The 23,352-nt window shown below is 41.4% G+C and overlaps 2 protein-coding genes across 3 annotated transcripts in view; one reads left to right on the top strand and one right to left on the bottom strand.

Moving 5' to 3' along the window:
- The window catches only part of otofa (otoferlin a), a 46,149-nt gene extending 43,048 nt beyond the window's left edge, over nucleotides 1-3,101 (bottom strand). The window contains exon 1 of the mRNA XM_048985685.1: nucleotides 2,780-3,101. Within this exon, the coding sequence (XP_048841642.1) occupies nucleotides 2,780-2,858 (79 nt within the window). The 5' untranslated portion in view covers nucleotides 2,859-3,101. The remainder of the gene's footprint in view (nucleotides 1-2,779) is intronic.
- Nucleotides 3,102-13,067: 9,966 nt separating this feature from the next.
- The window catches only part of fndc1 (fibronectin type III domain containing 1), a 32,410-nt gene continuing 22,125 nt past the window's right edge, over nucleotides 13,068-23,352 (top strand). For both annotated transcript variants that reach the window (XM_048985695.1, XM_048985694.1), the window contains exons 1-3: nucleotides 13,068-13,191; nucleotides 22,341-22,535; nucleotides 22,657-22,755. In XM_048985695.1, coding sequence (XP_048841652.1) covers nucleotides 13,119-13,191; nucleotides 22,341-22,535; nucleotides 22,657-22,755 — 367 coding nt within the window. In that variant the 5' untranslated portion in view covers nucleotides 13,068-13,118. The remainder of the gene's footprint in view (nucleotides 13,192-22,340; nucleotides 22,536-22,656; nucleotides 22,756-23,352) is intronic.

Here is a 23,352-nt window from a genome sequence, read left to right as displayed (position 1 = left end):
TTGCCATTGTGACTATAATAATAATAATTAATAATAATTTCTTCTGTTTTTACTGTTCGTATTTAATGTTGTTGTTATTTCCAGGTCTTGCAATGCTCCTCTTTTGCAGACGTCTTTCGTTCCCTTCATCCCTGCACCTGTACCTTTGGAAAGATCCTCAGCAGGAACATTCGGAATGAGCAGAGGAAGCTGCTTCCGGTGATAACACAGAACGCGATAAAGCTTTAGCTTTAAGAAAATCCGTATCCCTCACTGCTGCGCGCTGCTGTAATGATCTCAGCAAGACTGGGGCAGGGCATGAACCTCCTGGTACAGCTGGCAGGACAGGTGGTGGAAACTGACAGAAGACGAAGTTTATTCGAAAAACACACCACAGTACAATTCACTTTATATAAAACAGAGCTGCAAAATAAATAAATAAAAAACGGATAAAGTGTTGGAAACAAAATTACATACAAGTAATTAGAATTTTGTTTGATGACTGTTATCCCTTTAGGAGTTCTGTTTTAAAAGTGCCTGACCTTACTGTATATATAGCCAGTGATCAGAGAATATAACTTTAAATTTGATGGTCTGTTACAGTGAAGTTCACAAAGCCCGGAGGAAATAAATGCATGAATATTACTGTAGTCAAGGCATCTTTGATCATAAATTACTCAGTGATTCCAAATTACACTAATTAAAACTGGGATACATAAGTGCCAGTTCTGATAATAGTTCAATGAAGTTTGCATTTCATGCAGCTCTGTTGCGTGTTCTATTTGAAGATTACAAACTGTGCTAAACATTTCCCTGGTAGCTAAAAGTTATGAAAAACGTAAACAGAATGACAGACAGCGTGCTGATTATGGAAGAATGACATAGTGATGGGAGGAGTTTATGATCTGAAATAATAGGAGTTTCCTTGTTTGTCATAACGATGCTGAATTTTAGATTATATTTTTGCTAAATTACCAGATGTTTAAATACTGACGGTCGTGGTTATTTGTTTGTAAGAAGCCTCAGTGAAGGATAGCAAACAAAACCACATGACACAAGGATGGGAGGAAGGAATCGGAACTTTATTTGGGAATGGAAGTGCAGACAGGAGCGGGTTTAACAACAGCAGCGCGGAGGAACCACAACCAAAACACTGCCGTTACGGCTATCATTGCGAGGGGAATCGGCGCCGGGTCACGGAAAGGGGGCTGCATGGAACTCTAGGTGCATTTTCTGGAACAATCTGTCTGTACCTAATACTGCAGCTGCAGAAATAACATTTCAGTTCTTTAAATTGTTGATCAAAAAGAATTCACAATTTAATGCACAAGCTTGGCTGTTTCAAAAGAACAAAGAGAGACAACTTCTATAGAACATCTAAGCGTTGCATATTTCATTTGAAATATTTCTTCAGGTTTCTTTCATTTTAATATCACGGTAAATATGTCATTACTGACCCTTTAATAAACATATTACCCGATCAGTAATTAGGGGCGTTACTGGGTTATTGGAGTGGCTGCTGGTTATGGCCACAGCAACATAGTTCAAGGAGGAAGGGGCAGTAAGTTTACACCCAAATTACATTTGATGAAAATGTGCAATATCGTCTCTACAGTCTAGGCAGATAGTCGTTTCAATTTTCCGTCAAACCAAAAGAACTACTAGAATAGGTCTACTATATATACTTCTTATTTTGCTACCCTCCAACACCCCCGCCCCCCCCCCCCCCCCAAAAAAAAAAAAACACTCCCAATAGCAATTGTATTGGAATAATTTACGAAATAGTTTATTTAACCTTTTGTCGGAAACATTAGGGACGAGTTGTATCCCATAGTGTAAACATAACATTATTAATCAAAAATAAGATCGATTAATAACATCTAATTGGATAGGATCGTTAATATAAAGGTCATTACTACTGGCTATTTGCTCAACCACAGGGCCGCCTGGTTGTAAAATACACATATTGGGGGTTGAATTCTAAATATTGCTGCAAGTGCGGGTGAATGAAACTAGGGATTCCCAGAGCTATCCTGCGTCAGCAGGGAGGATCCCCTCTATAGGACGACTATATTTTCAAGAATTCACTCGTTTCTTAATCACAGCAGCTACCGCTCCTTAACACCCAGGCTCCTTAGTATTGAAGATAAGACGTTTTCTAATTGGTTGCAATCAAATACTTCTTAAAACAATCCAGTCCGCTTCGTAGCTAGTGTACGCAGCACCTGAACTTTAAGATGAAGTCTCTATAGGTGTGAATTACGCAGTGCATTAAATATGCCCATTCTCTACTGGGCTGTTTCTGCGGAACGACTGCTATATTTAAAAAACAATTCTCGCAATTTTATTTAATGTATAAGTATGACATATCTATGCATGCATATTAACGTTAAAGATAAGGTGGCTTCACAACCAAAGCTGAGAAAAAGACAGTATTGTGTTTTATGTAAAAATAAGAATTAAATTATTCATACTTTTGTCATATTTGTACGGGTGTAGATATACACGCATATTCTGTCTTTCCGAGGCTATGCTGCAGGTGCTGTCGGGTTAGACACCCAACTTTCCGGTGAGAAACAGCACGAAGCAGCGCCGAAGTCACAGATCTTTGCCTTTGAATTCCAACGACTCGCAAAGCTGCTGTATTCAGCGCCCAAGATACGCTGTGCTCCTTATAATTAAGAGAAATAGCAAATACAGAATTAAGTAAAAAAAACTTCCCTTGGATAAATAATACTTAATTGAAGATAATGATGATGGTGATGATGACGATTATAATAAATGAAAGATAACCTGGTACCTCGAAATGATACTTTGGCGATCCTGTCTGCCTTCCCCCGAAGGTCTGTAACAGTTTTTAGGTGGACAACCAGAGCCATAGTTCTGTACTTGATGTCAAATTACCACCAGTTTTTCGTGCGGAAAAAAATCGCAAAATGCTTCTGAAATTATGAAGTTTTGGAATTTCCGTTCATAATTCCTGGTAAAATATATTTATATATCCTTATGAAACAGCTTCCGCATTATCGGGTAACAGAGAAAAAGCTGAATTATTAAACAGGCTGCATTTATTCCGCTGTTTGTTGCGCAGCTTGGCTTTCACGCGCCCCACTCTCGGCTGTTCCTCCTTTTCAGCGCCAGTACAGAGTGTAACGCTCAGGAATTATACTAATTTGGGCCAACAGGGGGCGTGAGTACGAAACAAAACCGCAAACGTAATTATGATTATTTATATTTGTAAAATCGTAGAGAAATAAATATACACTTTCCTGCATGTTCCAATCACGGTGTTTTCTGATGCCATTACAAATAACCAATAACATATTCATCTGCTTAAATCATCATTGCTATAAAATTAACGAGATCAAGTTTCATATCTTTACGTGTCTTCAAGTTATTTTATAGGAGTGCATTTGGCTAAAAAATCTTATATCTGCAGCTGCTGTTGCTTGGCAACAATTTGTTTTATCTTGATTGTTTTCCGACGTTACCAGTTTACCCTTTTTGTTGTAACATATCCTTAGGATATACACAATTAATGATCTTAATTAAATGTTAAAATGCGTCCGGTCTACAAACCATTGTTATTAAAAAGGAATGCCGTACAAAGGGAAAGGAGCCCTGATTATTGATGACTGGGCGTATTAAATGCCTGCTGCTGTCAGATGGACGGGAAACGCCACTCGGCTTCATGTATTAACGCACAGTATCCCATGTAATCGAGTCTTTTGGGAATTTGGGTAAAATTGACCAGGTTATGTCATAATGTTAGTATATATTTAGTTGTAATATTTTCTTGTTGTGTTGTTGGATCTTAGCGCAAGACAGTGATAACACTTTACTTGAAGGGGCACGAATAATATAGATGAAACCGGGTATATAGTTGTAACGTAAGCTGTACCTCGAAGCTCTTTTAATGAATCGCATTCAAATCACCTACATGTGTCTTCTGTTAAACGGTAGAGGTTTTTATCTGAATGGTTTAGCTTAAACCATACGGAGTGAAATGTTACAATTTACCCCATAGTCACGGATAGTTGTAACACAGCCCTGGGTTAAATATAACATTATAAACGGTGTAAAAAAAATCAAGTTGTTCAACGTTTTTATTTATTTACTTATTTACTTATGTGGACAACAAAATTAGTGGGTTTGTATGCATAATTACGTTAATCACAACTAAAATTAACGATCATGATAAAAGCGAACAAAATGTGCAATTGTGCACTAGTTTTAACAACCTCAGAATCGTATGCATCAGGCGTGTCGTTAGGCCAGTGTTAGGGGGCTTTAGCCTAACCCCCAAATAAATGTACACATTATGTGGGCCATTTCCATCAGACCCCCTTAATAAAGACTTTGCCCCCCTTTCATAAATCTGTAGTGACACTCCTGGTGTGCTGTGTGTGTGTATTTTGTTTATATTACATTGTAGGGACCAAATGTCTCCCACAATGTAGTATAATCCTGTTATTTTGACATTGTGAGGAGCATTTTTCAAGTCCCCACAAAGATCTGTGACTGCAATGAAAAAACTAAAAATACCACAAGTCTCGTATTTAGTTTGGTTCCTTATGGTTAAGGTTAGGGCTGGCTAGGGGTTCAGGTCGTCATGTTAGGGTTGGCGTTTTCCCCATAGAAATGAATGGAGAGTCCCCACAAAGATATAATTACAAACTTGTGTGTGTGTGTGTTAGTCACCACCAGAATCGCCATTCTGTCAGCTGTGTCGAACTCCTCCTGCCGTACAGGCTTGTTGGGCCCAACTTGGACGGACTCTGCATTTCACCCAATTCCCAATTTTCCCTTGACTTCCATACACACAATGCTGAAGATTCCTGGGCTTGAGAAGTGCCCTGGTGGTCATTTGGAGAAATATCGTTACAACTATCCCAGACTGTGATAGTCACGAACAAGGCTAGCTTGCAGCTAACAGCAACAATATTAGCATTATAACTTGTATTAAAGATAATTATACAGACACATAATAAAAATGATTTAAGTTTGAATAATGTAAGTACAAAGCTTGCAGTTCTACCACAAAAATAGAGTTAAAAATTACTTGCTTACCTCAAATTCCTTTTTTCCTTACAAATCTGAGTGTGTTTGTTACAGAGTGCTCCTTTCCATGTAAAACAAAGACTTAACTGAGCATGTGCAGAGCGAGGTATGTGATCTGCACCTCGTTCTTGATTTGAGGAATAGACTTTGTTACAAAAACTCCATATTACAATCATCCCTGGTTTCCCCTATTATGCTATTACTTATGAATTAATTAACCTCAAGATAACACTTTGTTACATACTGATCTCATGTTTGTTCACCATTAATGAATCGTGATGCATCTTTTATCCCAAGCAGTTACTATATTTGTTACTACATCTTTGTGAACTACTGATAGAACAACCAAGGAACTATTGAAGGAACAAGTAATGAATGACACAGATGAAATACGGTTCTCATCTGTCTGTTCATCATTAATCATGATGCATCTCTTATTTCAAGTATCTACTATATTTGTTCATAATTTGTACTTCAGTAGTAACTGAGTTATTGATAAGTATTTTTGCCCCGTCAAGTAAAGTGTGTTGACACTGTGGCTTTTAAGATTAGCTGTGTAAATCTATATATCTTCTACATGTTTGTCCTACTAAGGGTCTTTGGGATCAGTAAGCAAATAAAATGATTCATTAATTGTCACACCAAATGAAGAATTCTTGTGGCATTTAACCGTGTTTTGTTGCATACGTCGTTGAATTCGTTCATAATTAAAACAAACGGCTAACTAGAGTTATGAGACTTTTCTTCTCCATGTGTAGACAGTTTTTTGAATAGACAATTCAATTCACCCTAAAGCTACTGCGTTCTTTTGCCTGTGGCTATTTATTTATTTATTCATTTAGCTTTTTTGTTTGGTTCTTTGTATTGTGATGTTGCTGGGTTGGTCGACAAGACTGATTATGCAGTCTACCATCATGCCTTGCACCACATCCCACGAATCTGTAAATAGTATAAATGAATATGTGTTTTTGTGGACTTGTGTTGTAAATAGCAATTACCGTAAATATGCATTGTTTAGTGTGAAATGTGCAGTTAGTTTTTGTTAGTTTGCACCCATTAGTGCGTTTGTCAGGTAAACTGTTGACTTCTGTGTCTGTACAGCTGTCAAGACAGACACTGTTGAGTGGATATAAAGAACAATTTTTTAAATTCTAAACAAATTGTTCTCTTTTATTATTTAAATTGTGCCACCTGCCATACTTGTGCCAGAAATAGTTTGCCAAATTGCCTATGAAATCAGACCCAGATCCATCCACACGCTTCAGAGCAGCAGAGGAGAACAGAAGAGGCCGACTCGAAGTAGAACTCTGGGAATCTAGCATTTTGTTTTCTCTTGGCAATTTAATGGAGCCAGCATGCTGCTCTATTAATCTCAGACACACTGAGTCACATCTCCAAGGCAAAAGGTGGTTAATTTGAAAGAGGCGGATGGCAGAACATTGAGCCCAGTGAAGCTTTCCTAGTACAGCGAGGTAAGGCTCCCGGAGCGCCACCGCGCCCAAGTGCCCCTGGCGGCATGGCACAGATGTCGGTCCCTTAGGAAACCGCAGTCCATCATGCACTGGCACTGCCAGGGGAAGCCCTCCAAGCCCTCATTAGCCTTACCCTGGTAAGCAGCTGGATTTTGCTGCTCGGGTTGCAGCCCTGGAGCAGCGGTTCAGCTGGCAGCCAATGGAAGAGGCCGTGAGGGAGAAGCTGGCTAATCGGCAAACACGGGGGAGTGACGCTCAGGGTGCATTCGCTGACCTCTGACCTCTGCAGTTATGCGCAGTGGGGCTGCCCACATCTCCCTTGTGCTGTGCAGGAGTAGATGGCCCTTCACATCTACATGAAGGTGCCGATGCTGCAACAACTTTGCCAGCACCTTCAGCCACAAGTGCCAGCTACCTGAGTCGATGCTTTGGCAGAAGCACAGAGTACAGAAGCAATGCAGCCTCTACCTACAACACCACACCAATCACCGGCTGTGCTAATCGCCGCCCATTGCAGAGCTGTACCGGCAACACTGTGCTGTGCAAAAGTGCCAACTAACTGGTGAACCTGGGCTAACTGGGCCACAAGCAGAGGCTTTATATGGACAGACGGGTGGGAAACGACAGAACTCATCTCCATCACTGGCATGTGTGCATCGATGAATGGGGAGGATGCAGCTACGCATCACGCTGGCAAGGCAAACCGGAGGTGTGGCCTGCGAACATCCATGACCCCTGGATCATAGGGTTGGGCGTGCTTGCTGTCTGGGATTTCACATCAGCGTACCATGGTCACCTGGTAAGATGGTGGCTGGCAACGGAACCAGCAGACATGACTATGGACTGTAGCAAAAGGGACCCCCCCCTCCCCCAACTGTTCCAGCCACTCCTGACATCCAGTTAACCCCCCTGATGCAGCACAATGGTGAGAATGCAATGGCAAAACTAGTGCTAACCGAAAAGTTAGCTTCGATAACCAATAATCTGCTAACTCCGAAGTTTAATTTCATAACACTAAACTGACAAGCCACCAAAAACCGTTGTGGAAGCTAATGAGAACAGTTAACTGCTCACTTGTATTATATAGATTTAGCTTCAGTTTGGTTTTTCGCTCTAAAACTCTTAGAAACAGACCTAGAGAGCTAAAAATTTAATCTGTTTAACACTGAAGTCCCATCTGTTGGACTAGAGAGATTACCAGTTTATATTTATTTAGATATAAATTTAGTTAGATATTTAGGATTTACCCAGCAGATTTTTCTTGGATTCTTGGAGTCTCTGGAATAAATCTGTGTTGAAATTTTGAAAGTGCTTTTGTCAGAGAATATTTTGCAGCTGGCCATGCTGACATTTTGCTCTCAGTGACGCCACTTGGGTACTACAAGCATGGCACCGTTTATCCGGAACTAGAAGGGAAACTCTTTATTGGTCTATAGTTCTGTCTATCAGAAGCTGGAACATAAAAGCGGGCGCCTGATTCACAAAGCAGGATTTCTTCCTTAGCTGGATAACTTAGAATTTAAGTTAGTCTGGGCTAAATGTAAGTGAATGAAGGTAAATTTGTGGCTGTTAGCAGATCTAACTGGGCTTGGATGCCTGACCCAAGGTCACATTCCCCATTAATCAGGGTTCACTTCCTATCGATGTCTTTCGGACTCTGCAGCGCCCCTGCCAAGCCTGAGAAGTTGATAGGACCCACATCCTTTGGAGCCAGTGTGTCACCTTCCTGGATGACCTGTTCGCCTATGCTACTGATTTCGATGCCTTTAACAATTTGTGCATCTTTCCTGCCATTCACAGGGCTGGCCTGCACCTCAACCCCCAGAAATGCTCCTTCCTGTGCCGAGTCAGAGTTCCTGTGTCAATGAGCAGTGAGGGTGTGGCGGCCGACCCGAGGAAGATCACTGCAGTAAAGGACTGGCCAACAGTATCACGAAGCTATGCACTTTCCTGGGTCTTGTCTTCCTGTTTTCACTCCTGCTGTCAGGGAAATGGTATCGGAGCACTGGTGCATGGACTGACTCTGAAACAGCATCTACCCTAAAGCAGTGAGGCTACTCACTGTTCAGTCTACTAGTGTGCACAACTTGCACATCTGCAAATTTCAGTTTTTTTTTCTTTAACCTTTTTATTTGTTCCATTGTTTGTTGCTTTGTTTGCTTATTTATTTTTGCTTATTACATATTACTTACCATAGGCCTATAGGGGGCTCTCATTGAAAGTCAGCAGGCTAAGCCTGTGTGCCTGTAATCATAAGGTTGCCGCTTCGAGCCCAGCCTCTGCAGTATAGACATGTCTGTAGTCCCTTGAGCAAGGCCCATAATCCCCAGCTCTGCGGGTGGCTGCCCTGTGCTGCCAAGCTTGATCTCACCTACGTGTGTCATGGAGAGACATAAACGGGGCACAGAGCAGAAGGTCAGAGAAGACAGGGAAGTCATGCTGATGGATGCCACTAGACGCAGGGAAGGTGGACACAGGCAGAATCCGAGGAAGAGGGGAGGAACGGGACCGGTGCGGGAGGACAGGCCAGGGCTGCACGGGATACAGAGAGAACGCGCTCAGTAAGTTGCATGACAATCAACAATACCTCACGTGAGAATAACGCAAAGTGAATCATTTTAAAGCCACTCCTTCAGGTGATTCCGTCGATTAGGTAGTGCACTCCTTTCGTCGGGGGTGTGGTGGGGATGTGACACTTTGATTTATATTGATCCGTCTATGCATTGATTCATCCATCTTATAGCCATATATCCTGGTCAGGGTCTCGGGGGGGGGGTTGGTGCTTATACCAGGCAGGGCTGGCTCACCCTATAGGCCACACAGGCCATCGTCTAGGGCGCCACTTGATTAGGGGGCAAAAAAGAGCAAGTGAAAAAAATCAGAAGAAATACAGCTTATTGCATTTCATGAGATTATAGGTATTTACACAAGCTTTAATATTTCACTATGTATCTATGGAGCTAGTTACTGTAGCAGCCAGACATCCAGTGCTACTGAAATGTCCATCCATCCATCCATCCATCCATCCTTCCATCCATCCATCCATCCATTTTCTGATTCCACTTATCCTATTCAGGGGGGTCTGGAGTCTATTCCGGAAGCAGTGAGTGCAAGGCAGGGAACAACCCAGGATGGGGTGCCACTGAAATGTTTTTAATATAAATGAACTGACAATTTTTATTTTCTGCTGCTCCGGGGGGTGGGGGGTGGTGGAGGGGTGGGGGGTGGTGGAGGGGTGGAGGGTGGTGGAGGGGTGGGGGGCTCAGCAGAATCTCCACTTAGCCGCCAAGGCCAGCCCTGTGGAGGTGTGACAGGCGAATCAAGCATTAGCAGTTATGCAGACATTGTACCAGTCACAGTGAAGACAGAGCAGAGCCGAGAGGCAAAGTGGTTGATCACCTGAGGTCACGAGCTTTGATTAGTGAACGAAAGAACGAAGTTGTGGATACAAGTGGCAGAAGTGAGCTTCTTTCTGAGCTCAGCCTTAGAGACAGGGGAGGAGCTCAGACATTCAGGAGGAGCTCAGACATTCAGGAGGAGCTCAGACATTCAGGAGGAGCTCAGACATTCAGGAGGAGCTCAGACATTCAGAAGGAGCTCAAAGTGCATTTGCTGCTCCTCTGCATTGAAAGGAGCTGGTTGAGGTGGTTCAGGTATCTATCTAGGATGCCTCCTGGGCGGCTCCCTGGGGAGGTGTTTCTGGTATGTCCAATCGGGAGGAGGCCCCAGGTCAGACCCAGGATTATATCTCTCGACAGGCCTGGGAACACCTTGGTATCACTCCAGAGAAGATGGAGGAGGTGGCTGGGGAGAGGGAGGTCTTGGCATCCCTGCTTAGACTGCTGCCCCAACAAGCTGGACCTGGATGAGTAGCAGATGGATGGATGGATGGATGGAATAGAGAGTGGGTGAATATTTAAAGATCAATGGAGCCACACCTGTTTTGCTAGTGACACCCTATCTCGTTTTCCTTCACAATCACTACTTCCACACCTTCATTTTAAATGGTGCATTTTAAAATTGGGATTCTTGTGTCTTATAATCTTATCATTTCAAATAGTATAATACTTAAAAACCAGTCCCATTGAAACTGATAGTAACTGATTCTCTGATTAAAGAGATTTCACCTTACGAGCCAATATCCTGGAACACATTAGACTTGAAAGAAAAGGGATACTTGTATTTTTTATAAGTTAATGAATTTTGAATGTGGTTAGACTTGTATTTCCTAAGCATTCAGGAATACAGACTAATATGTAATTCCACTGACAAACGTTCCTGGAAGTAACTCTAGCTTTGCACCTTATTTTCAGCGATGCTACAGTGTTTATTTTTCAGTCTTTTGCGGATGCATCCACTTCCTTCACCATAATTCCCTACTGATGCAAATAAAGTTTTCACTGCATGATGTGGGCATTGCAAACTTAATGGGAGCACAGTCTGTCAGCGTGCTGTAAAAAGTTACAACTTTTCCCTGCAGTGTCCTATTAGCCTTAGAAAAGAACACTTTACAGTCAGAAGATATCAGAGCATCCGGCCCGTTCTCAGACCCTCAGTCGAGGACACAATCTGTCAGGATCAGTGCCTGCCTTATCCTGTTCACTCTTGTTTCCCCGATTGTCCAACAGGTGGCGCGGGCCATCCCGTTCCTCCCTCAGTGTTGTAGCCCCATAGTTCCTAGTGTCTTCTCCAGCTTCCTGGGCGGGCACATGGCTGGATGGACTAAGTGAGTGGCTAGGAATCAAACATCGTCTCCATTGTGAGTTTGAACCATATTGGACATTTTGTTTGTTTACCTTGTTAATTATGTTCTTTAGAGTTTATATGGATCTTTGTTCTTGTATCATGTTGGTAAGTTTTGCATTGTTTCACCTTGATTCCCAATGTCTGCGGTGTAGCCCTAGTTCCTAGTGGTTGTTTGTAACTGCATTCACCTGTTTCTTGTTACCCTTAGTTCCTATTGTTGGGTTTGATGTCATTGGTTCACACCTGGCCCTTGTTTCACCCTCGTTATCTGTGTATATATGTGTCTGCCTTTGCCCTTATTCCTCAGTCGGTCATTGCATTTCGTCTTGTGTGTTCCTTGTTTGTTCTCCTAGACCCTGTTTGGTGTGTGGTTTCCCCCCCCCCCCCCCCCCCCATTTATGTTTAGTTATAGTCTGTTTACTTCTTATTTTATGTCCTTGTCTTTGTTAGATCCCTGGTGGTCCCTTTTGCTTATGGTTTTTTTGGAGCTCTTTTTAAAATAAACCCTGCTTCTCCGAGCCCATGTGATCAGCCTTCCCATTAAAGACCATTCCTGTCCTTTTGCCAGTTTCAGAGATGTGTGAAAAATATCATGCTTCTGTCTCTTGCGAAAAAGAATCAATTTTTTTCCAAAAACACTGATCTATAATGCGACCTATGACAGCAACGTTAAAGTAAAACAAACACTTCTTGTGGTTAAGAGAACTAACCCTCACATGCTAATATTAAGTGGCGTCATAAAGCAAATTCTGGACCTAATGAACAGAAACAGGTAAATAGACTATACATGATTATAGTAATCAAAACATGGAATTTTAAAAAGATTAACTAAAAAATAGCCACAGAAAGACTGATGTCTGTCAGTCAAAATTTAAGACTGGAACCTACTGGGAAGAAATGGCATTGCCGTACATTTTTTTACCCTTCTCAGGTGATAGCAAACGTTTTCAAATTAAGTGCGGAAACTACTTACATAAAGTACTAAAATGTGCACTGAAAACAGATATTTAGAAATAAAGTACCTCAAATGTCACTGCATTCACTGGATGCATACCTCCCTACCTCTGACAGCGAGTGGCTTAAGGTTGCTCCTCTTTGGTCAGACTGAGTCCTGCGTTCGCCATTCCACACCTGAGCACTGGTGCCCCATTATTTTCTTATGTGTAAAGAAAATGAAAAATGTGAAGGCCAGCTAATATTGTCTACCTTCTTGGTGTCCTGTCTGTGGAATTTATCCTACCGTCTCATTGTTCCAATACAATTAAGCCCCTTCCTATACTGGAATTTCTTATACCAAATTATAATCTGAACATCATCTGTTGCATCCAGATTTTTCCCATTTTATCCTCTTTCCAAGCAGTTGTTTCTAGTGGAGTCTTGTGTTTAATTTTATACTATAATATGTAACAGAAAGAGATTTAAAACTGGCTTTAGACTGATCAAAGACAAAAAAGAAACGGAGTAAATAAAAATGCGTTGATATGAAACGTTTTATAGGTTAGCTTAAATTTTAGTTGTCTTAAATCTGAATTGGACCTGTTGCCTATCCCTTACAGGTGGGATGAGAAATAATATAATGCTATGATTTATCATGGTATAATAGTCATCTGTACACCATGTACATATGGCATAACAGAACAATTCAAAGCATATAAAGTTACCGAAGTACAGATTTCGCTTTTCCGTCTCCAAGAGCAGTTCAGACAAGGATCTAGTACCTGCAGTTCCCGCCACTTCCAAGAGAGGGAGACAAAAACATAGAAAAGGGATTATGCGAGCTGAAGGTGGTTTACTTTGGAGATATCCTTGCCTCTCTATCCCACTGTAGTGCAGAGTTGCCCGACTGACACGCTATTCGCAATGTCTCCAGCTACAGTGAGGACTCTCCTGTGTCTTCTCCTCACACTCATTGCTTTAATTCTAGGAGTGGCAGGTAAGTAACATGACCTTTACTGTTATTCTGCAAGTACATACCACGTATTGTATTTTTAAAATGCATTTACTAATTTCTGCATATTACCAGTGGAACATAAATACTCTGTTTTGTTCATTATATTAAATATATAGACATAATTGCCTTTTTGATGATCTAATCTGAAAGCAAAAGCAGACTTAACAGATAATGCACAATCTACTAGACTATAGCTATTGCATATTTAAAAATATTTCATTTTTTCCAAAATTAGCAGTAGAAAATATTTTGTCATAAGTGGGGAGAAAGGGAAGAATTCAGTTTGCGTGTGTGTGTGTGTTTGTGCATGTGTGTGTGTGTGTGTGTGCATGCATGCCTAAAGAAATATGCAAAAAAGATTTTGAAGTTGCTTAGCAAGGTACTGAAAAACACCAACTAAAATAAAGTAATTCAAGATTTAATCTGACAACAACAGTCTTGAAACAAATATTTGCCTTTTCTTTTTTATTGAAAAAAACAGGCTGACTGAATGAATATACACACAATAGGGAGGTTATATTTTGTAATGACAAAACCTAAGCAGTATTAGATCACAGCTTACCCATGCCTTTTAATGACTGCCACCATGCCAAAAGTCTGATCTAATCTGGCTGCTGCAGCAAATCCTACAAAAACAGATTCTCAGTTGAAGGAAAGAAAAGTTCTCTGCCCTTTGCTGGGTGTGTGTCCTCTCTATGCCAACTGTCCACTGTATGCATTTTCTGCATTGTGAGGCGGTGCCATTTCCAAAAAGCATATGTTGCATCAAATGTGGGCTGACATTTCTATTAAGAAAGCGAGCTTCTGACTAACCTCTTCCAGTTTCTGTGGGGGCCATATGCCAGTGTCACACAACAGGGAGACAAACTGAACCTCCATACCTTCTTAGATGTATCTAGCCACTTGCAAAGCATTAACCCCACAAGTGATTCTACTGTAACTGGGTTACAATAGGATTTTTTGAATAATTTTCACTGTAGTGTCGGAACAAATAGCTAGGAACCCACAGACATCTTTTAGATGTGCTGGTACACTTGATGTGAAAATTCATTTTTCAGCACTTCACTGACACATGGAACTGTGAGCACTATATGCATTCTGGGTAGGAATTCACAGAGCACTGCCTTGTTTCATAAATCTTCCAGTGGTTTTGCAAAAATCTCTTTTCCTGTATAAAAACCAGATGATCCAATGATTTTTTTTTTCTCATCAAATGGGAATCAATGCCAAGTTTGGATATCTGTGTTTCCAGTAGTCATTTCGTACCAGCAGTGTGAGGCACGCACGTAAATCTAACGGTAATGCGCAAACGAACGTCTCAGGAAGGCGACCCCCAAGTAATGGAACAAATAGGACGTTGAATCCCCCGTTCAGAGATGGATGGACGGCCCCCCAGTCTGATCTGCCCGACAGACAGACCATTGCGTCTGGCTTCAGCGTCTTGCTTTGGGAATTGTCCTTTAGTGAGCTCACTCATATCAGAGGACTTAAGTTAGCAGCTGCTTATGTATCATTTTCCCTCTTTTTTATTTTTTTCCTCACTGCTGAAACACTTGTTTCCATTTGCGTGGAGAATGGAGAATTCAAGGACAAGGCTATACACCTCCTGTAGAAGAGCAAACCAATAAACAAGCACAGAAAGGCGTGAGAGCGGACATAGCTGAGAAGCCGAAGGTGGCAGCCAAGCGGCCGATCGCTTTTCCACATGCAATATTTTTCCCAGAACTCATCTCAATCCCAAATGAAAGATTCAAAGAATAAGACTTTTTGACAATGATTAATTATCAATGCTTTTATTTCATTACTGCCACGGCGGGGCAGTAGTCTGACACAGTGGATTGCAACATGTCACACGAAGGTTGTGTAGATTGATTCTGGCTGACTGGAGTTAGTGCACTACACTACATCTCTATGGGGGTGTCACCTAGAAGCTTAAGCCCTAAACAATTCAGGTAAATTATTCGGAGTATAATGTTTGTGCATTAATGGAGTGGTGTCCTCTGCCATGCACATGAACCCTAATTGGGTAAGTGATTATTAAAGACACGTTATGAGATGACTTATATATCATAATATATTTCATTATATAGAGTCAAGATTCTTGACTTGTTTCAAAGTCGCCATGGATACCCTGCTTAGCAACCTTGGCAGGTGCTTTGGGTGTGTGGGCACAGTGACGTATTGTCTGTAAGAGCTGAGCCCCTGGAAAGTGGCAGGTGTGGACCCTGAAGTGGTTTCCAGGTGAAACCTCTAAATATTTCTTGGAAAAATAGCCTGAGGCTTTTGCTAATTCCTCAGATATTTATCTCATCCAACATGTTTCCGTGAGACGGCCGTAATGTCTTGTCTCTGCGTTCATTTCCAAGTACAGAATTGCACCATTGTTTCTTAAAGAAGTACAGTAAGATCAGTGGAAACTCTTCAAGCTCTTCACCCTCCCCCTTGTCCTTAGATACACTTTCTCCTCAGATCCGTTTTAAATGTTTACAAATGTTAATGGTGTGCCTGGCGCGTCTGCATTTTTGTTGTGGAAGCTCACAGAAAACTCTATAGATAACCAACTGTGGACCCACAAGATGAGCATAATTTCTCCTCCAGAAACGAAACATCACAAGAAGATCCCAAGTGACTAGTGAATATTAAAGACATTTCCCATTTACTCGGGGGTTATTTTGCAAAGTTAGATCACATGCTCATGTGAGACTGTTGTTTGTAGAGGAAATTATTAAATGGGATTGAAAGGGATGGTAAAAAAAACCCTCACCTCCGTAACGATCAGAAATGATACTGGTAGTAATATTTAAAACAGTGTTAGGTCATATTTTTCTTAGATATCAGAGTTACCCAACTACACTTCTGTTCATTGTTATTATAAATCCCACATGTGTACCTGGTTAAATATCAAATCAAAAATGCATAATAACTGTAATATAATAACTGAAAGACTAAATTATGTGAGCATTCACTGTTTTTGATGTTTAATTTGCAGCTAATCAGACAGATTACCTGTGATCTTATTATTGTTGATTTAGTCAAAAAGGCTGGCAGGAGTTTTTAAAATTTATTTTATATTTCAGCACGGGGCGGTATGGTGGTGCAGTGATTAGCACTGTTGCCTCACACCTCTGGGACCCGGGTTCGAGTCTCCACCTGGGTCACATGTGTGTGGCGTTTGCATATTCTCCCCATGTCGTCGTGGGGTTTCCTCCGGGTACTCCGGTTTCCCCCCACAGTCCAAAAACATGCTGAGGCTAATTGGAGTTGCTAAATTGCCCGTAGGAATGCATGTGTGAGTGAATGGTGTGTGAGTGTGCCCTGTGATGGGCTGGCCCCCCATCCTGGGTTGTTCCCTGCCTCGTGCCCATTGCTTCCGGACCCTCCGCGACCCAGTAGGATAAGCGGTTTGGAAAATGGATGGATGGATATTTCAGCACTGTAGACATACTGAACACCAGGAATGTTTGCTGACCTCGAAAATTAGCAAAGCTACAGCAAAGCTGTACGGTAGTTTCCTGTCTCGTATCCCCTATTAACCCATTTGCATGCATTCATTAATTTCATGCTCACAACATGGCAGCAAACATCTAGAGGACATGAACTGATTGGTCAAGGATGATCTGCCAGTTCATTACAGTGAAAGGTTATTGGTTGGACAGCTGTGTGTCTTGCTGTTATAAATCTGTCAGCTGCTCCCCTGAGGGATAGAAAGCTTTGTAGTGCTGTGATGTTGGAAAGTGTGAACAGATGGACCATGAAGTATTTTGTATGAACTTTGAAAAGGGTTCAGTGTTGGTTCTGTGACTCTCCAGACCAGCTTCTTTTTTTTCCAGCTTGTACTTGCCGTAACCCTTAACTATGTAAATAAAAAAGTTATAAAATATCAAAACAATATAACATAATGTAATGTCAGAGCCACCTTTAACCAAATATTTCATAACTGATGTAATATGTTAGTTCCTAGCAACAAAGAAACAAGAAAACAAACTGCTGGCTTGAATTGTTTGGTTAGAGCGTCAAGGCAACAAACCTCGGGTAGCGTAGAACCTTAAAGTATGAATTATGATGAGCTCAAACGGAGAAAAGGTAACATTAAATAATGGAGTCCACTGTTAACTGATGCATTTTGTTTTGTTTTGTTGATTGAGATTTTTTATGGGCTACAGTATAACTAAATTGAAATGCATTTCGGTCAAAGACACTCTACACTCATGATGACCACAGTAAAAATCGTCTAATTTTGAGTTCTGCAATGTGGTACTCAGTGGTCACTGAGATCTGAACCAAACTCTAACAGATTCTGATGAAAGATGGTTTAGGAACTTTGAGGGATATCGCAGCCCTCTATCCCGCAGCAAATCGCTACCAGCAAATTTCACAGCTTTCATAATTTGTGTAGCAAGCCATAAGGTTGATGTACTCTGCTTGTGTGTCTCATTGGAGGGACTAGGCTCGGTATGTATGTAAAGATATGTAAAGACTGAAATTTTGTTGTACTTGCAACCTAAACAATTACAAATACATATTCTGTATTATTAAATCTACGCTATTTACATCTATGATATTCTAAACGAGTGATGGGGGATATATTTTATCATGCCAGTTATGTAGGTTGTTAATTTAAAGTATAAACTACAAAGAAAAGAGCCAACTTACCTGGAAAGCACTGATCAAATGTCTTTTACATGTTGTGAGCATGGTTATATGTCACGGGCATTTACTGTAATGGGTTGATGCTTCTAATAAGTGAGTTGTGTTTGTTTGCTACATGTATAACCATCAGTACTTAACTCTTTCGGTTCTGTACCTCAGCCATTGTCCAAACCAATCAGGATGCCTCCATCTTTCAGTACTGTACTTCACTCACTGTCCAAACCAATCACGACACCTACCTCCTTCAGTACTGTACTTCACGCACTGTCCTAACCAATCACGACACCTACTTCCTTCAGTACTGTACCTCACCCACTGTCCTAATCAATCACGACACCTACCTCCTTCAGTACTGTACCTCACCCACTGTCCTAACCAATCACGACACCTACCTCCTTCAGTACTGTACCTCACCCACTGTCCTAACCAATCACGACACCTTCCTCCTTCAGTACTGTACCTCACCCACTGTCCTAACCAATCACGACACCTACCTCCTTCAGTACTGTACCTCACCCACTGTCCTAACCAATCACGACACCTACCTCCTTCAGTACTGTACCTCACCCACTGTCCTAACCAATCACGACACCTACCTCCTTCAGTACTGTACCTCACCCACTGTCCTAACCAATCACGACACCTACCTCCTTCAGTACTGTACCTCACCCACTGTCCTAACCAATCACGACACCTACCTCCTTCAGTACTGTACCTCAACCACTATCATAATCAACCAGGACACCTACCTGTTTCAGTACTTCATATTACAATTATTTCCAAGAAATGTGAAACATTATTTTTCAAATATAAAAACATGTATAGACTGAGTTTTGTGTAACAGTTAACAGTCCAGCCAGTGGCCCAGAATTATGATATACTCAAGTTTCAAAACATCTTGTGATCTTAGCCTAACTTCTTCCAACAATCTATTAACCGTGCATTAACCTGTGAAATCACAATTTGCACCCAACATCCTTGCCTAGAAGTTGCTTTTTTCTCATTCTTAGTAAAATATACTGGCACTGGTTCTTAAATGTAAAAATAAAAATCACAGTTGACATCATTTATTGACGAGAATCCAGCTACTTTCTTGATCTTTATTGGTCAGTCTGTATGGGGTGATGATGTCACTCCAGAGTGATAAAACAAAGCTGGTGCCAATGACATGACCTCCTACAATCTGAACATAATGAGGATCCTTTGCTCCGGGAAGCTCGACTCGGCTTCCAGCACCATAGGGATCTCTTTGCAGTCCAACACAAACATTTCTGCTTTATCCCAACTCACTTTCAGCAATGCAGTGAAAAGTGCTGTACAGGTACATATGTTGGGACTTGGGATGAAAACAATATAATTCTGGGAACGATTCACATATTTCCTGTGGCTTTATGGCAATTCTTTTTTGTTTTTTTTCCAAACTTAACTGCACATGGAAGCCATTAATCTTCTGTTGTGCCAGAGTGGGGGTAAATAACAGTCTATTCACAACTATAGTGTGCTGGTGTTATTAAAGGTCACCGGTCCCTTTCATTTTTATCTCGGATGGTTGTTCATCGCTGCCAAATGAATATCCTGCCCTGAGTTCGATGGAATATCTTAAAAGGCGTATTCATGGCTGCGGTCTTTAAAGAAAACTTCTACCATTTATCCAACTGGGAAACTCGTTTGCGTGTAAAACTTAATCTACTGTAAGCCATGGCTAGAATGAAAACGGTGATTGTTAGGGCAGCTTTAACAGCCAGCTGACCGCAGTGTCTACCAGAAGCACAAGTGCTGATCTCCCACTGCTGGTTAAACCTGAATGTTGAAAATCTGCTGTGGTCACCTTTCTGGATTACAGCATACAGTACAGCAATAGGTTCCTCTTAAATGATCTATTATCCAAATAATACATTAACGCAGAGAGCAAGTTTTACACCATGCAATCCATAGTAGTACTGATGGATTACCACAGTTAGTTACACTAAGTACAATAACAAACATCACCAAACTAATGTAATCGTCATGGTTATGATGTGTCTTCCTGTGGTACAGGCCTTCGATGGATGGTGACTCCTGGCAACAGATAAACGGAATTCCTCCAGAATGTTCTAAGACATACGTACTACCTGCCTGAAGTGAATTAAGTACCAGAATATGTACATATATTATCTAGCACCGCGGAAGCAGAGGACATTAATGGAAGTTGCAAGGGTTGTGAGGAAACATTAATTAATCCATACAGAGGTACTGGCAGCCAAGGCATTGTTTCCAGAGCCGGATGATGTTAGGGTTCTAACGAAGGTGAATTATGTGAAAGCTCGTCTGCAGTATGTGATATTTCAAAGGATGTTGGCCTTCACAACAGAGTGGGGTTAGAAATGAGCAGACCAAATTAGTGGCTACAGTCCTGTAAAATGACAATGTGAGGTGGTCTCCAGGAAAAGACGCACCAGCTATTCCGGTACAGTCCGCAATCCGTGATGTGAGCCGTGTCACTGGAAAATGTGACGTGAATAAATCTTGGGCTTCAGACAACCTGGAAAGAGGGGTTCAAAAAGTCATGTGATCCAGTTAGAAAGGTGAGAGAACCTTTGGTAGGAAATAATTTTGCAATGTTAGAAAAGTGACCTGTGTGAGTCTGTAATATGATCTCATATACAGGAATGAGTATGTCACTCACTACAGATGTGGGTGTAATTCATCTGCTATCAATCACACAGACATTTATGTTAAATCTAACTAAGGTAAAGGTAACTGTCTTGTGAAAATATAGAAAACAAATGAAGTGTTTTTTTTTACATATATATGTGAAGATCTGTAGTTACTTAGTATACAATAATGTACAATCCCCCCCTTCACATTCGTGAGGGTTAGGAGCAGAAGATCCTGGGAATGTGTAAATTGGCAGGTAATTCTTGCCCCCCCCCCCACCCAGGGCGTGTCTAGCTATTGAAAAGATCGGGGGCTCAAGTTTGCCTGGGGCTTGTTTATTTTGGAACACATAAGTTATTATCAAGACCCAAATAATGTTCAAGGAAACTGAAGCATTTAGCCACTGACTATCAAATATCAGTAACACAATTTATCATCAGATTAATCACGATAAATCATTTGTCACGTCTCACCTTTAGGACCATGAAGACACACATTCTGTGCTACATTATTATATAACAATATCCAAAATCCCGGAGGATATCACATTTCATAAGATCTAAATGATCATTCCATCCTGGGTAATTTCCTGCCTTGCGCCTATAGCCTCTGGAATAGGGTCCGGACCCCCATGACCCTGAATAAAACCAGCAGGTACAGGAAATGGATAGATGGATGTGTGATCAAATAAATATGTCTTCTATATTGGTGCTGTTTGTGTCTCTGGACAACACAAATTTTTGTAGATATTAAGCTAACATCTGCGACAAAAGAGAGAACAATTTTTCTTTCTTATGCCTATATAGCATATAATATTTAAGCCTCTGTGTTTTGTTCCCCAAGCATGCTTAGGCGATGCTGTTTCTTATGGTCAGGTCAGTACAGCAAGCCTTTTTGAAATGAATTGAATACCCATGTTCAGTGATTCACCTTGAGTTTTCTCCTTGAAATAGCAAAGAAGGCTGGATAGGTTTTTAAACCCGGAGCGTAGCCTTTGGATGTTGCAAGTTAAGTTCTGCTCTGCTATGTCACCTCCCTTTTCCATCCCCAGACAGGTCCTTCTCTCCTTTTCAGTGCGAAAGTACTCTGGACTAGGCTTAAAAATACCTGGTGTTATAGCCCCAAGCGATCGGACGTAACGACGCCAATAAACACCTCTAACTCCAACCCATAACAGTCTGCTAGCCTGAACAATAACATAAAAAGTCTATTTATTATCAAATACCTAAACAAACAGTACTGTGCTGTTACACTGCATTTCAAATTGCTTGAGCCCTGCTGTACGGACTGGGAGCTCTGCCTTTTGGATCCATTATTAAAAATGCTAAATTAACAGCGCTGGGAAGTTTAAATGCTCCTGAGAGAAACATGAGATTCCACAGTCACAAAGACAGCTGACACATGAGTGAGACTGTCTGCCGGAACAAAGATGTGTGGCGTACCAAGCTGAGACTTTTCATGTTAAAGATAGACACATACACTAACAAATGTATTACTTTTGTATTACTAATATTTATATATTATATGATTTTATACGATCCGAATAATACTCAGCATCATTTTTGGCTTACACGTCCTCCGCGACATTTCAGCAAGCTCCAAACATGTTATAGTTTAATTATTCACGGCCAACTCACCAATAACAAAAAAGTGAAAACGACTACTATAGGTTACTATAGGTTATGAAGGCCTGTAGCATGGGAGGTATACGAGTGAATGGGCTCCAATGGACAGGAACTGCACACAGGCAGTCAGAGAGAAGAATGCCCAATATTTTGGACAGGATTCTATGGGCCTCCAGCAGGGTAGTGGGTTCTGTAAGAATCTGTATATTTGTCTTTCAGGCCTTCGTCCACTAAAGCCAACGAATGTGAAACTGACTGTCATAGATGAGGGTCTTCAGGTCACATGGGAGCCTCCCGAGGAGCTGGACTCGAGCCCGGTGGACTGGTACAATATTGGCTACGGCACGTCCATGAAAGCCCTGCGCTTCGTTAAAGTGGACAAAGATGAGCGCTCACGGGTGCTGGAGGATGTAGGTAAGAAAAGGCTTTCAGCATTTAATTTTGTTCATTTTTTTCCTTTATTTTGCTGGCCGTACTTAAAGGAGCAACACCCGTGCTGTCATGTAGCGTGTATATGACCTGATCTGCGTTCCAGAGCCCGGGGTTCTGCACTTTTTGAAGATGACAGCTGAGAACGCTGATGGAATGAGCAAGCCGGTCTACAAAGCAGAGACACCTAAAGCTAAAAGCCAGGGTTAGTTTGTCCTCTTTTTCCATCCATTCGTTTGTCTGTTTCTTGACTGTGTTCCCATAGCTAAGAATGTTCGTGGTGACGGGTGCTGAGCTCCAATCCCCAGAAAGGAAAAGACTGATAAAGGACTGAAAACATTCGCTATGTTTCTTGCAAAATGTTCAGACATTTCCATATTAAATATAAGCCATACTGCAGGTTCTGGAATTATCCAGAAATTTTGGTTTCATTAATACTTTTTAATTTTGTTTACAGTATTTTGTAGTTTTCCAAATTTATCGCTTTCCACACTCAATCGGGGCCTGCCAAGCTTTTGAGTTTCATCCAACAGACCAGTTTAATTAGCTGTTCGTGCCTAAGTTGTTGGTTGAATCAATAGCACCATTCAGCTCAAGGTAAAAACATCACATACCTAAGAACTCACTGTAATTTTTCAGTTCGTGTTAGCAGTGCAACAGAAAACATTTCCATCCATATTCTGTAAGGATTTTTCTAGTACAGGGTGACCCTGAGCTTGTCCCAGGGAGCACAGGGCACGAGACACCCAGGACGGGATGCCGGTCCATCAAAGGGCACACCGTCATACACTAGGGGCAATTT

This window comes from Brienomyrus brachyistius, chromosome 19 (genome assembly GCF_023856365.1).
Source record: "Brienomyrus brachyistius isolate T26 chromosome 19, BBRACH_0.4, whole genome shotgun sequence".
In the NCBI taxonomy this organism is placed as follows: Eukaryota; Metazoa; Chordata; class Actinopteri; order Osteoglossiformes; family Mormyridae; genus Brienomyrus; species Brienomyrus brachyistius.
This window is presented reverse-complemented; position numbering and strand designations above follow the sequence as displayed.